Here is a 14,424-nt window from a genome sequence, read left to right as displayed (position 1 = left end):
ACTAGGCAATTCACAGAAGGGCAAATCTAAATAACCAACAAGTATGTTAAAAGATGCTTGGATTTACCAGTTTTCAGGGAAACACTAATAAATTTAACAATTAGCAGTACATATCTAAAAAAAAGACAAGGGTCAAAAAAAGAACAACTCCTACTTCTGGTAAAGATGTGAATAAAAAAAATTCTCCCTTACTGCTGGTAGGCATGTGAAGTGGTATAGCCTTTTTGAGGAAAAGAATGTAACAATATCTATTTAAAGGACACATATATCTATATCATCTCCCTCCACCTAGAAATTCTCATTTCTGAGAATCTATCCCAAGGCCACAGAATCACCAGTACACACTAGTACACGAGGATACATTATAGGGATGTTTGCTGCAGCACTGTTCATAGTGGCAGAGAACTGAACACCAAGTGAATGCCCATCAACAGCGGACCTGTTGGCTGCGATGGAACATCCGCAGCATGGAAGGCCCTGCGGCCACTGACGGGAATGCAGTGGAGCTGCGAAGTGATTCGTGGGGCTCCTACCCAGGACTGGTGCATGAGAAAGCAACACAGTGACATGTGATCTGATATGCCCACATTTTTATATAACAGTGACAGTTGCAAAATGTGTATATGTGTGTGTTTACATGAAATTACATGAGCATGGAAAAGATAAGAAAGAACATATGCCCGGACGGCTGACATAGGTTACCCGGAAGTTGGGCGGTGCATGGAAGACAAGGTGGGAGAACCAAAAACAGGAACAAAAGAAGGGACCTAAACAAAAACCCCTCAGGATACACAGTATGACTACATTAGTATTTTTGTATAAAATGTGATATCTGTGTGTACATAAAGTTTTTAAAAATTAGCATTTATTGCAGTGCCTACTGTGCTCAAAACCATGCACTTAAAAGGGTTAGCTCCTACTTCAGCAACATCCTACTGTGCTAAAAGCATCATTTATGAAGACATAAAATTTAGGTTCAAATCTTGGCTCTGCCTCTAAGAATAACACCTGTTTTATAAGTCACTTAATTTCTGTTTCTTTCCATATCCCAAAACAGAGACAATAGTACTTTTACTTGCTATGTTTTGAGGTTCAAATGAATTAGCACTTGTGAAAACATTTTCTAAAGTAATATAGTTATGGTTAGTTTAAATATTTATTTTTTAAACATTCCCAAACTCAAGCTTAATACACAGAGGCTTTTTTCTCATGGCCCAGTGATGCTGCATCCATTGTCAAATGCAAAGTGCCTGTTCAAACTGCACTGGCCTCACCATGATTACTTACATGGATCACACGACAGTGTACAGCAAGGGAATCAGAAGGCTTAGTTGTAAGTCCAATAGCTGTGCTATCTTGAGCAAGCATCTAAACCTCTGCAAGCTTGTCTGTGCATCGATAAAATAATAATTGTGCATACAATATGGGATTGTTGTGAAGAGCAAGTATGTATGCAGAACTGTTTTTAAAGTGATAAAGTGCTAGAAAGTTGGTATCATTTTGTCATGTTGTCTTTAGACTATGCTTTCTTCATGAACCTCCAGTAAAGAAGTATACATTTTGGGCCTCGGAACAGATAAGACACTCCAGGGAGGAAATCGCAATATAGGTGAGTGTTACATATATGGAAATAAAGATTCATTAGTAAAAACATACTTCTTCCCATAAATCGAAATAGAAAGCAAAGGAAAAAGTGTAAACTGTCTACTCTTCTTAATTTTAATAAGATTTCAGTTTGTAATAAGAAAAACGTTTTTGAAAAGGTAAAAGTTCAAGCAGTATGAAGGATTTTTTTCGATAAAAATATTTTCTCAGCTGCTGAGCATCTCATTCTAAGCCATGCCACCAGTGCCCCCGTTTTCCTTTATGTAAGCAACTTTCAGTTTTGTAAACAAACATGTATGTACTTTACATATAATTTTTGTTAACATTAGTAATGATCCTTTGTATTTGCCTCTTCGTAATTTTTATTAAAATTTATTGGGATGATTTATTGGGAATATAATAAAATCATATAAATTTCATGTGTAAAATCCAATAATGTGTCATATGTATATTACATTGTGTTCATCACCAAAAGTTAAATTTCCTTCTGTCACCCCTTTATCCCTATCTACTCTCTCCTCCCCACCCCCGGCTAACCACTAATCCATTATCCGTGTCCATGAGTCTGTTTGTCATGTTTGTTATTTTCAGTTTTACATCCTACATATAAGTGAAATCATATGGTTCTCAACTTTTTTCTGACTTATTTTGCTTAGGATGATTATCTCGAGATCCATTCATGCTGTCACGAATGGCAGTATTTCATCTTTTCTATGGCTGAGCAATTTTCCATTGTATATATGACATTTATCCTCAAAGATATATGCACCCTGTGTTCATAGTAGCATTATTCCCAGTGGGTAAGGCATGGAAACAACCAAAATGTCCTCCTATAGATGATTGGATAAAAAAGATGTATATATACCTGTCTTTAACTATAGTCCACTTATAATTTTTGCCAATAATGCCTTCGATGGACACTTCATGTGAGGGGTGCCTGGCTGGTTGTCTCCTTTTTCTCCATGGTAGTTTGGATTAACTTCTCCTGAAGCAAAACATCTTTTAAATAGTTTTCTTTCTTTCCTTTTTATTATCACCTTTTAGCAAGTTTTTGCAATACTCCAGAGCTTCTGGTTAATGAGCTGAAGCAAAATCACTTTGGGTTTTCCCCTGAAGTGAGCCCTTCTTGAGTGAATTTTTTGTCATTAAATTTCAGTCTTGTTTATTCACTCCCTTTAGCTCACGCTCTTCAAGTGAAAGCCTGGGAATAGTCTTATTACTGAGAATTTCAAAGTATTTTATTTATTGATATACATGCTGCTGCAGAGTTTAATGAAGATTGGGGCAGTCGTTAATTCACTGTGATGAGTACTATTAGTTTCCTAGCTTATATATCTTGTGCTCGCTCATGCTTTCTACACTTGCTCTACAATGTCATTAAAAACTCCATTCCCTGTTGGCTTCTTTTCTGCTCAGCCAGAACTCCATCTTCTATTACTGAAAGTACTGTCTCAGAAGCTTCCTAACTTCCTTATCTCCCGCTAAATGAATCTGAGATCAGGCTTGCAATCTATCTTCCTACTACTATGGCTAGTTGAGACCTGCAGTCACGTAACTGCAAATTGCCATTATAGATTCCTGGTTTCCAGGAGGCCAAATCTTTAATGCCATTCATCAATCTTTTACCTTTGGTATTATTTAGGATATAGTTTTGGCTGATAACAGAGACATCATAATAATTACGGCAGACAAAGATACTCTTTTTCATGAACTTGTCCGAAAATAGGGGGTCTGGACTAGGTTGGTGGCTCTGCTCCCTGAGGCCATCCAAGGACATGGGATCCTTCTATCCTGTTCCACCTTCATTACCCTCATTTGTCCATATTCCAAGTGACAGGATGAAGATAAAGGTGCAATGGGCTGTCTTCTCCCTTTTTCAGGTCACCATCTGGAAGTGGCATACGTAACTTCTGCTCACATCTCTTTGGCCATAACTTACTCATGAGGCCACACCCAGCTGCAAGGGCAACTTACAAATAGTCTTCTTTTTTTTTAATCAAAATAAAAATACATACTGAAAAGTACAAAAGTCATAACTATATAGGTTGCAGAACTTTCATCAACAGAACACACATGCATAACCAGTATCCAGGACAAGAACAGATATTACCAGAACCCCAGAATCCTCCTCCCAGGCTCTACACCCTTCCAAGGGTGACCACTTATCTGTGTTCTGACAATAGTTTCACCTGTTTCTGTACTTTGTATGAATGCAATCATCCACAAATCATTTGTGTCTGGGTTCTTTGGCATGATTTTATGTGAGAAACAGCTATATTGGTGTGTGGCTATTAATATGAAAGAAGGGAAAAAAAGATATCAGGGGTCTATTAGCAGGTTGCTAGCTACTAGCCATCTCTCTTGCTAACTTCAGTGTATCTTCCTAATTGTTCCCTTTTCCCTGAGCCTTTTATCATCAACTCTCCCACTCCATATTAGCAGATGACTTTGCTGGAAAATGGAATCTATGAATTCCTATCTGTTCTTATTACTATAAATACACCACATCTATTCTTACTATATCTCCTTTTCTCTAGCCTCAAATGAACTAGCACAGCATCACTTCTGCCATATTGTTAAAGCAGTCACAGAGCCTGCTCAGATTTAGGCAGTAGAAAAATAAAACCCAGTTCTTAATAAACCATATAGCATAAGAGCATGTGGAGTGGGAAATTTTGTTGTGGCCATCTCTGGAAAGTACAGTCTACCACACCCAGCGTGAAAGCATGCACACAGCTATTTAATACCCAAAGTACCACAAAAAAAAAAAAAAAAAAAAAAAAAAAACTCTGAAAAATAATAGTAAATTGTTTTAAGCCACTAAATTTTGGGGTCAACTGTTATGCAGCAATAACTATACAGCTATGTCTATCAGTTATTGTCTCAAGAATGCTGCATAACAAACCACCCCAAAACTCGGTGGCTTACAATTATGAGCACTTATTGCTCATAAGTCTACAGGTCATTTGGGTGGTTCTGCCAATCTGGGCTAGGCCTGGATTTCACTTGGGATCAAAGGTATCTGCAGTCAGCTAGCAGGCTGGTTGGGGGATAGCTAGTCCCACATAGCTTCACTCACATGTCTGGCTGTTTACTGTTATTGGCTTGTACAACAGAGGGACGGGGCCACATGTCTCATTATCCAACAGGCTAGGCTGGGCTGGGCTTGTGACCATGGTAAGGGTCTAAAAGAACAAGTGGAAGTTTTCAAAACCTTTAAAATCTACCCAGAGCTGGCATATTATTCCTCTTAATTCTATTGGCCAAAATAAGTCACAAGGTCAGTCCTCCAGATTTAAGAGGTATATGAGTAAACTCAACCTCTTGGTGGGAGCAGCGAAGTCACATTGAGAAAGTCATGACTACATGGAGAGATAAAAAATTGGGGACACACTGCAGTAAACCTACCCCAAATAAATAAAACTTTATTGTTTTATTGATATATAAAAATTCAATTCCTTTTCTTTTAATTCAGCTCTCACTGGCCTATTACTTTCCCTCGCTCCCTATGCCTCCTCGTGTTTGAAGAAACACAGTTGACTTTTTTTTTTTCCCCACAAAACTTAACTTATACTCTAGGAATTCAATAAAGCTCCCAACAACATAAGAAAATAACAGTTAATAAGAAATGTAAATGAATTCTTCTGAATCCAGTGTGAAGCAACTATAGACCAGAATAAGTGAGCCAAACAACTCAAAGTCAAAAACTGGACTTTAATGAATAATTTTGGTAAAAGCGCTTTTACACAGATATGCAGGTATAAAACTCATAAAAAATGAACAAAAAGACTCTTTCTCTCCTTAAGTACTTCTTAGAACAGTTGTGACTAAGTTTAACCTCATATATGTTTCAGAGCTTAAAAACCAAGAAACTAACAAATTTTTGCAGTTAAACCTGAGACACATATTTATTGTACTACCACTAGAAATATTTGATTTGTTACTTTTATTGGCAGGATTGCCTTTAAAAAATCTTCCTAGGAGAAAATAAAAGGAAAAAGTATCTGTCTACATTACCCATCATTCTTTGAACATTGCTTAGGAATAACACAACCTTAAAACAGCTCAATTTTGAAAAGCATTAACAAAATACTGGAGTGTTTTTATTTTCGGGAGCTCTTTTAGAAAAAGAAATGAGTATTAAAAAATAATTTTGTCCTGGCATTGGTGAGATGAGCTATATCTACACTGTTCACAAATTTAGCACACAAGAGTGTCTATTTTAAAAGGGGTCAACACTAGTAAGTAACAAGAAACAGAGAAGCCAACTTTAGGAGCTTCATTCAATCCGGTGTATTTAGTTAAACCCTCTCTCAGGTTGTACTAGCACATCTCTGAGAAGAGATGCACTCCCTAATTTCATGGATATCTAACTGTTTAGCTTTCCCTATAGATAGGCTTACCTCTTTGACAGCCTCAGTCTTAATTGAAAAGAAAAGGTTATGAGAACCCAACTCTAAGTGCCCCAACTGTATTTTATCATCGCAAGTAGTTATTAGTGTTTCTTAAGAGGAATGATATTTTAAGATAATTCTTAGTTGTATGGGACCATTCCAGACAATGCAGAACATTTAGCACTCCTGGCCATTCACTAAAAACAAGCTGTTTTCATGGTCACTGTGACAATCAAAAATCATACCCCTACATTTCCAACTGCCCCTTGATAAGAACCACCAAGCTAGGTGATTCAAGATTAATATCTATTAACGTCCGGACTTCCACAGAAAGTAACTGCTTTCTTACCTTCAGTAACAATGACTGAAGAAGAACACTTAGTTCAAAATCCATTGTACTTAAATGTTATTTTGGAAAGATAAGCTAATTTCTTCAAATTCATGGTGATCTGAAAGTGCAATACTTATTTATCCACAAATGCACACATATGTCTTACCCCACTTATCTTTGGTATAAAAATATGCTCATCTACTAAAAGAAGATAAAAAACCAGGTCAATCTCTTTCATTCCCTCACACCGATGTTCCTGGGAACTGCTGCTGTCTTTGCTCCAAAACTTGTTGATTTAATAGTTGTTGTTGTTTCTGTAAAAACTGTACCACTTCTGGACTTCTTAATAATGACTTAAAAAAAGAAAAAATATATTTATTAATAGTATTGTTCCTATGGGATTAGATTGTATTTATGCTACGAAATTACTCTGATATGACCCTACACTATACAATACGCTTAGAAAACAAAACATGCCTAAATTGAATTCATGTTTGCCTCTGATGCCGTGCAATTAAATTGCAAACTAATAATAATAAAATCTGATGCCATACATCAAAATACTAAAACCTAAAAATAATAGGCGAAACCTGATCTTACTGGTGACTTTGCACTCAAAGGAAATGCTTTATATGATATGCCAGCACAAATACTCTCTATGAAGCATAAAAGCAAACAGCCAAGAATAGCACTGGCCCAGGACGACGGCAAGAAAAAAAGGAAAGAAAAAAGGGCCATATGTGAAAACAGCAGTTCAACACAACTTTGGAAATATGTTTAAGACTAGTACTGGAACTCAGGTTTCTCCTACCAGTCTACTAAGTCTTTTTGAAGAAATTAAAAAGTGTGTATGTTTATGTATGTGTGTTTGTGTATCTATAGCTATGTGTCTATAGTTAAATTACCAAAATATCACAAAAGAATAAACTGCTCTATAATAATCAATACATTTTTGTACACATATCATTTTAACATAGTCTATTATAATAAACATAATAGACTATGGTTAATGTGCTTTTGTTATAATAATTTACATAAAAAATTGATGAAAAAAACTTTGGCTCCAATAAATTGAAAAAAGATAAACTAAATAAAAGTGGAAACACTATCATTAAACACTAATTTTAAAATTTAATATAGCACATTTTCTATGTATTAAATAGTTTTGTTTAAAACTTATTTGTAAAGACTGCCTAACGTTCTACCAAATAAATGTACAACAGTCTTAGCTGTTATGAAACTGTTGACCATTTTGGTTGTTTATTCTACTATTACACTATTTATGATTAATACATTTCTGGCAATATCTTTACGCCTAACTTTATCCATATTTAGGATTTATTTTCCTGCAAATGTTTTCACAGCAAATATGATTTCTGAATCAAAGTGGATGACCATTTTAAAGAATCCTGAAACATACTGTCCAACTGCTTTCTGAAGTGTTGTGTTAATACTGATGCCATCAATAGAACAAGAGTGCCCATTTCACGCAAGTTCAACGTCATTTAAATTATTTTTGCTTACTGTTATTGCTTATTGTTATCAATACTGTGCTACTAAATACCCTTTCATATCATTTAATGGTATATTTTTGCTTTTTTTTGTTATATCTTTTTTAACGTATTGGGCCAAAATTGCTTCCTCAGCAATTTAACCATACTTCTTTTATATTTGTTGTAAATATTTTTCCTGTTATTTTGAAATTTGCATTTTTATTTTTACAACCATTTTTGACTTCTGCATTCATTTTTATGCAGTCTAATTTATAATCTTTTCTAATTTTGTCGATGTTTTGGTTTTTAAAAATTTTTATTTTTCAATTACAGTTGACATTCAATATTATATTAGTTTAATCATGTTAGAACATAATGGTTAGACATTCATATAATTTACAAAGTGATCCCTTCAATAAGTCTAGCACCCACCTGGCACCAAAAGTAGCTAGTTATACAATGTTACTGACAATATTCCCTATGATGTACTTTACATCCCATGACTATTTTGCAAGTACCCATTTGTATCTTTTGTCTATTTCTTTTAAACTAAAAAAATTCTCATCCCAGATTTTTGAGATAAAGTCCTAATTCTAATTTTTTTTAATTTAAAAAATAACAGGAATTTATTTTGATGTATAGTGTAATGTGACAAGCTAAATTTTTTCTCCTTAAATTATTGTCCAATTATTCCATTATTTACTGAATAATCTCTCCTTCTCTGGCTGAGTTTTAATGAGTTTTAATATTCTCTATCAAATTTATAGTAGAGATCCTTATTAAGTATTGGTTAACTATATCTTGATACCATTAGAGCATTATTCCACAAACCCCAGAATTTGGTACAAGGAGAATGTTTTAAAATCCCATCTTGCTCAGATATTCAGTATATGTGGTGCCAAAGTGAACACTTGCTCAGATATTCATGCTTTAGTCCATGAAGAGGCAGGATTAAATGTGTTCCTTCTCACAGACTCTTGGGGGAGCACTGTGAGATTCCACTGTGTACTGGCAGAGGCACAATTTGATTCTGATGATTGGTTTAACAAATTTTAAAGTCTCAAAAATCTAAATAGTTCCATTTATAACAAACAACCTTTGTTAACAGATTTGTAATTACTTTACAAACAGATGCTTACCAGTCTTTTTTGATTTAACACTTGTTCTAAAAGAGTAGGTCTTGTAGGACGATCCCCAAAAGATCCCGTTCTTTGTTTAACAATGGAGAGTATGTTATCTGCACTTTCCTGAGATGATAAAACACAAATAGTATTAACAGTTGACATAATATAATAATTCATGATTACAGGCATTTCAGTGATGTAATGCACAACTCTTTGTTTCTTTTCCATCTTGTCCAGCCCCTGGAGGACTTCAGGAAAGTCCCTCATTAAGTCACAGGCAAAGTGTTGGCAATTAATTTTATATGACACTTCTCACTCCCCTTCCCTTCAGGATTTCCAACCTGGGATCTTTAGTCTCTTGAAGTCTCAAAATCATCAGTGAGGCAGATGTGGTGGTGGCAGGAAGTAAAGAGTTACTTGTGAACTATTTTCAATATTGCAAAAAAAAAAAAAAAAAGAAAAGAAAAAAGAAAAGAAAATGAAAAAAGCCAAGTAGAAATTAAGCATTCTCTTCATAGAAAGCTATCCAGGCCTTTCAGCCTGCCTTTGGATGAAATATATGAGTTCAAAGGCAACTTATATATTGCTAATAAGACATTCTAATTGATACATTTTTTGTCCAACAACAAAAATGAGGAGACAGAAAAATTGCTTACGGAAACAACTGACAGACAAAGCTTACAAAATTTAGCAGTCATTAGGCAAAAAATGACAAACTGGTTTTGAAAAGTCTGAAAAACACTAGCATAAAGAAAATAGGTCGGTCCTAAAGTGACACCATGCACTGAGACATCATCACCCAAACAAAACCAGCACCATTTCCTAATGAACACGTACCCATAGTTATCTGATGGAATTTTAATCCTTAAATTTTCCTGGCATAACAAAATATTGCTCTAGCTGACTGAAACATTCTCTTATAAAAACATGTTACCGTATTGACTATCCAAAAATCTGAGTAAACAAGTATAAAACTTTAACTGTTCTATTAGGAAGACATATGTGAATTTACCTTTGCTCTTCATTTAGGTTATTATCAAAGCTGTTTTACCCTCTTGGCCTTTTTCTCTATTGGCTTCTTAGTTGTCTATTAGAAAGAATGTTCCTTTATCTCTTTCATCACATGAAATTTACCAACCTGTTCAGAAAATGTTGAATCCCTAAACATTTTGGTTTCAAAATATATATTTAAAAAACTGTAAAAAGAAAACTGTAATACCCAGAGAAAGCAAAAATTTCTCCTTTTCTCTCTCCACATAGGGTTAACTTTATTTATATAGCACTGTTTTGTTTTTGTTTTTTTTTTTTAATAGTATATAAATTTCAGGTGTACGACTTTAAAATGCATCTATTGTGTGCTCTCCACCTGAGGTCTGGCCTCCCATCACACCACATTTGATCCCCTTTATCCTTCCTTCCACTAGTGACCACCATTCCGTAGGACTGTTTCACTTTTTGGTGCACAAGAAATGACATGCTGAAACTGACTTGATGGCAGAGTACTCTGTATTCTCATAATCCCCAACAAAGCACTGTGTAGATTCAGAATGTTAATATAGCAAAATCTTAGATGCTTGCAATGTAAATAACCTTGAGTCAGCTAGTCTAAATTTATATAAATATTGGAATACCCTTTTCAAAGAATCTGAACACTTTTTATCCAAAGGAGCTTACCAACTTTCGAGGCATCGCATTTGGTTTTGAATAGCTCTAACATTTAGGTGGCTTTTACTTATGTTCAGCTGAAATAACATCTCTCTCATTATTTTCACCTGAATCCTGAGTACTTCAGGACTATACAAAATAAATCTACTGCCTCTTCCAAATGAAAACCTTTTAGATATTAAATAATGATCACAATCCCACAGGTCAATTCTTTTATCTCTTGTTCCTTTATGTGTCTCTCACATAGCATAATTTTCAGATACATTTGTTCCTTATTTAATGTGGATCTGTGTAAGAAATACTGATTTTAAATACCATAGTTTCTAATCTTGCTGCTCAAACCATGGCAGAAGACCCACATCACCATCTATGAGTCCTATAATGATCTCCTGAAGAGGCTCTAAACTATAGGCCGACTTTAATCCACTCATCCCATCAGAGTACCCTGGTACTTTCTGAATAGAAACCTTCATTTAGAGACCCCAAATCCAAAACCCCATAGCCTGGCAGTCAGTACAATATAAATTGGCTTCAAACCCTCTTTCCAAATTTATCTTTCATGAATTTTTCCCAAAAAGTTTCCACTTCAGCTAGATTGTTCTACTTGCTGTGATCCCAAAAGTATCTCCTATATTCCCACTTCCCTTTACTTACATGTGTTTCTCTTTCATCTTTCCTACCAAATTTCTAGGGATGCAGTACAGTGCAGAGATAAGAGTGAAGGCTCTAGAATCAAATTGCTTGGATTTGAGTAATTGCTGGCTTTATGACCTAGGTTAAGTTACTTAACCACTCTGTGCCTCTGTTTCCACATATGTAAAATATAGTACCTATCTCATTGCTGAATGGTGTGAGGCTCCATTTACAGCTTAGCACAGTACCTGGCACATAATAAACTTAGCTGATTAAGCATAAACTATCTGCCATCCTTTCTGGCTTAAACTGACATTTTCTCTGCAAAGCCTTCCCAGAGAGTCTCAGCCTATAATGATATCTAATAAAGCAGTACTATATAGTTGACAGAGTTGACCCCTATTATATATTCTGTCACTGTTGTTTTTTTTTTTTTACACTTGGTTCAATAAAGATAGTTACGGCTCTTGAAATCTCCTCAGAACAGGTAAAATGTCCCATAAAATCAGTAGTGCAAGTAGTGTTCATTCCTAAAAAATCGTTTTAAAATAAATTATTTTAAAATACAAAAATTATTAAGTCTCATTTTGTGGAGGGTGGAGGGGGAGACTCAAATTCAGCATCAATTTATCTTTTGTACATTTTCCTCAAACTGTAGATGGAACCACTGGGCACTAAAAAAAGAAAGCAGCTATAGATAAATAACTTCTTTCTTGAAAAGAACTACATTATCTTCTCTCTCTGTAAAGAATTCTGAAGTGAATGGGTACTTTTGGAACATAGAAAAGGTATAAACGACCATCTTTTCTTTCATTCTGTAATAAAATGCTTATTTCCATAATTCTATGTAATCCAAGATTTGGTAAAATATACTATTTTACAAGGATATGAATAGAGGAGGTTTTAAATATAAAATCCACAGAGGCCCTGAACTCCATGAATGTGCATACAAAATTAATACCTTCATGTGTGCATTTTTCTGGGAAAAGTGTAGTTTCATAAAATTCTCAAAGTCCTTTTACCCTGATTAAGATGCAATGGGATAAAAGGGAATGAGATCACTCAGAGCCTAATCAGTGTGAATTAAATGTGATAGTGGGTGACTGCAGATTTTAGAAATATTTAGAACATTACATTTGTAAACAATCACAAAGTCTAAAATGTGAGCAATAAGGCAGCTGTTCAAGTCCAGCCAAAATCTAAGAAATTTAAAGACTTTCAAAATATATCCTAGGACAGGTTTCAGTTTTAAAAATTATTTTCTGAATCATTTTTAACAAAATTCAAATTTTTTTTCTGCACTGAAAGATTACAACTTTTATTTAAAAAAGGAAAACACAGGATGAAGCATCTGCTGATTTTAACAACCTCAAAGAACACCAATAACATCAATAATAACGGTTAAAGCTTACTGACTTTTACTATCTGCTGGACAATGTGTGAACACTCGATATGGAATACCTCGCATATCCACAGTAACAATATGAACTATGTTAATCCCCATCTTACAGAGGAAGGAGCTGCAGAATTTAATAACCTGTTCAAGGCCGCACAGCCAGCAAATGATAGAATGGAGTTTTGCAGTCAGAAGTCCAACTTCAGAGCAATGGCTTTAACCTTCAACGCTGTTCAAATCAAACAATCTGAAAATCTGAGGCTTACACTCCGTTATTATTCTTTTTCTCCAGGGGTACTGAAAAAGGGGTAGTGAGAGCAGGGTACTAAGAATAGGGACACTGAGAACAGGGTTCTAAAAACAGGGTGTTAAGTATAAAGGTACTGAGAACAGGGTACTAAGAACTGAAATAGTGATAACAAGAAGAGATTATCTTCTCCAAAGCACCAATTTCATCTAGGTTCCTAAGTCTCTTTACCTGTTATTTTGGTGATGAACCTTTACTACCCGCCCTTCCAGTCCATATCCCAGATCTCTGAAATGACAACTCTTCGGACGTGAAACATCATTTTCATTGAAATGGATTAATCTATCACAAGGATGCAACAAACTGTTAAAGCTCTGCACACGTTTATGTAAACTTTATAGGGCAAGCACTCACTACTAACTCGCGGCCTCAAGTCCAGCCAGGGCAACCTGACCCATCTGGCGGCTGGTGGCAGGCGCTGGAAGTGCGGTCTGCACAAGAGTGGGGTTTCTTCTTTCACCTCCCACTCCCCAAGACCCCAGCTAGGGTCTGATACCTCCAGTTTGACACTTCCCACGCTGCCAGCCGGGGTGGCCCCACCGCAGTTCAGAGCCTGGTCGCTTTTCTTCTTTTTGTACTTGTCTTTGTACATCTTGTTGCGGTGCTTCTTGCACATCCACGGCTTGCGCTGCTTGGCCACTTGGCTCGTGGTTTCGTTGCAACCCTCGTAGGTGCAGGTCTTGCTCATGCCGCCCCCACTGCTGTCTCGTCTTCGGGCTCCCCCGCTGCCGCCCTCGCCCCCCGAATGGGTCTCCTCGTCCTCCAGGTCCTCCAAACTAGCTGCGCTCTCGCCTCCCCCCGGGGGGTCCGAAGTGTCCAGCAGGTCGGCTTCATCCTCCCCCGCCTCTTCCTCGCCATCGCCGGCCACTTCACACAGGTAGCCCATCGGCTGGTCCGCTCCGGCGCTGCCCGCCAGAGCCGGAGCTTGCCGCAGGACGCCCTCGGCCGCCGCCCCGTCCTGTCCTCCACAGGGGCGCATTACCAGCAGCGTCAACTGCGAGGCCGCGGCCGGGATGTGGGCTGGCGCCGGGGTAGGGGCGGGGGCCCCGGGACGGAGCGCGCCGCCGGCGACGCCAAGCCCCGCGCCCTCGGCAACCCCCTGCAGCTCCGTGCTGCTGAGGCCTAACGGGGGTCCTCGACCCCAACTTTTCGACACCCGTCGAGCCGAACGACACTCCGCAAACCAAAGACCGAAGGCACGCGAGAGGCCTAGGTGCTGGCGCCCTGAGGGCGCCCCGATTGCGCCTGCGCGGCCGCCACAGCTCGCGCGTGAGCGTCTCTACGCCGGGTGCTCGTCGGGGAGCCGGGCCCCTCCGAGGGGCGGGGCCGAGCGCTCACCCACGGCACTCAGTGCGCCTGCGCGGCTGCCGCAGGAACCCCGTGAGCGTCTGCTCGCCGGCGCTTCCGAGGGGCGGGGCCAGGCGCCCACCCGCGGCACTGAGTGCGCAAGTGCGGCCGCCACAGCTCGCCCGGGAG

General features: G+C 37.7%; 1 protein-coding gene across 1 annotated transcript; it reads right to left on the bottom strand.

Annotated features, from left to right (window-relative positions):
* Positions 1 to 5,299: 5,299 nt before the first annotated feature.
* On the bottom strand, positions 5,300 to 14,207 carry LOC107503949 (regulatory factor X associated protein). The gene is made up of 3 exons (XM_016132790.2): positions 13,445 to 14,207; positions 8,963 to 9,070; positions 5,300 to 6,683 (listed from the first exon to the last, which is right to left on the bottom strand). The coding sequence occupies exons 1-3, from the start codon at positions 13,925 to 13,927 to the stop codon at positions 6,573 to 6,575; spliced, it is 702 nt and encodes a 233-aa protein (XP_015988276.1). The 5' UTR covers positions 13,928 to 14,207; the 3' UTR covers positions 5,300 to 6,572.
* Between the last annotated feature and the right edge of the window lie 217 nt (positions 14,208 to 14,424).

Source organism: Rousettus aegyptiacus, unplaced genomic scaffold, assembly GCF_014176215.1.
Source record: "Rousettus aegyptiacus isolate mRouAeg1 unplaced genomic scaffold, mRouAeg1.p scaffold_m13_p_11, whole genome shotgun sequence".
In the NCBI taxonomy this organism is placed as follows: Eukaryota; Metazoa; Chordata; class Mammalia; order Chiroptera; family Pteropodidae; genus Rousettus; species Rousettus aegyptiacus.
Note: the sequence above shows the minus strand (reverse complement) of the source record. Positions and strands in the feature narration are given on the sequence as shown.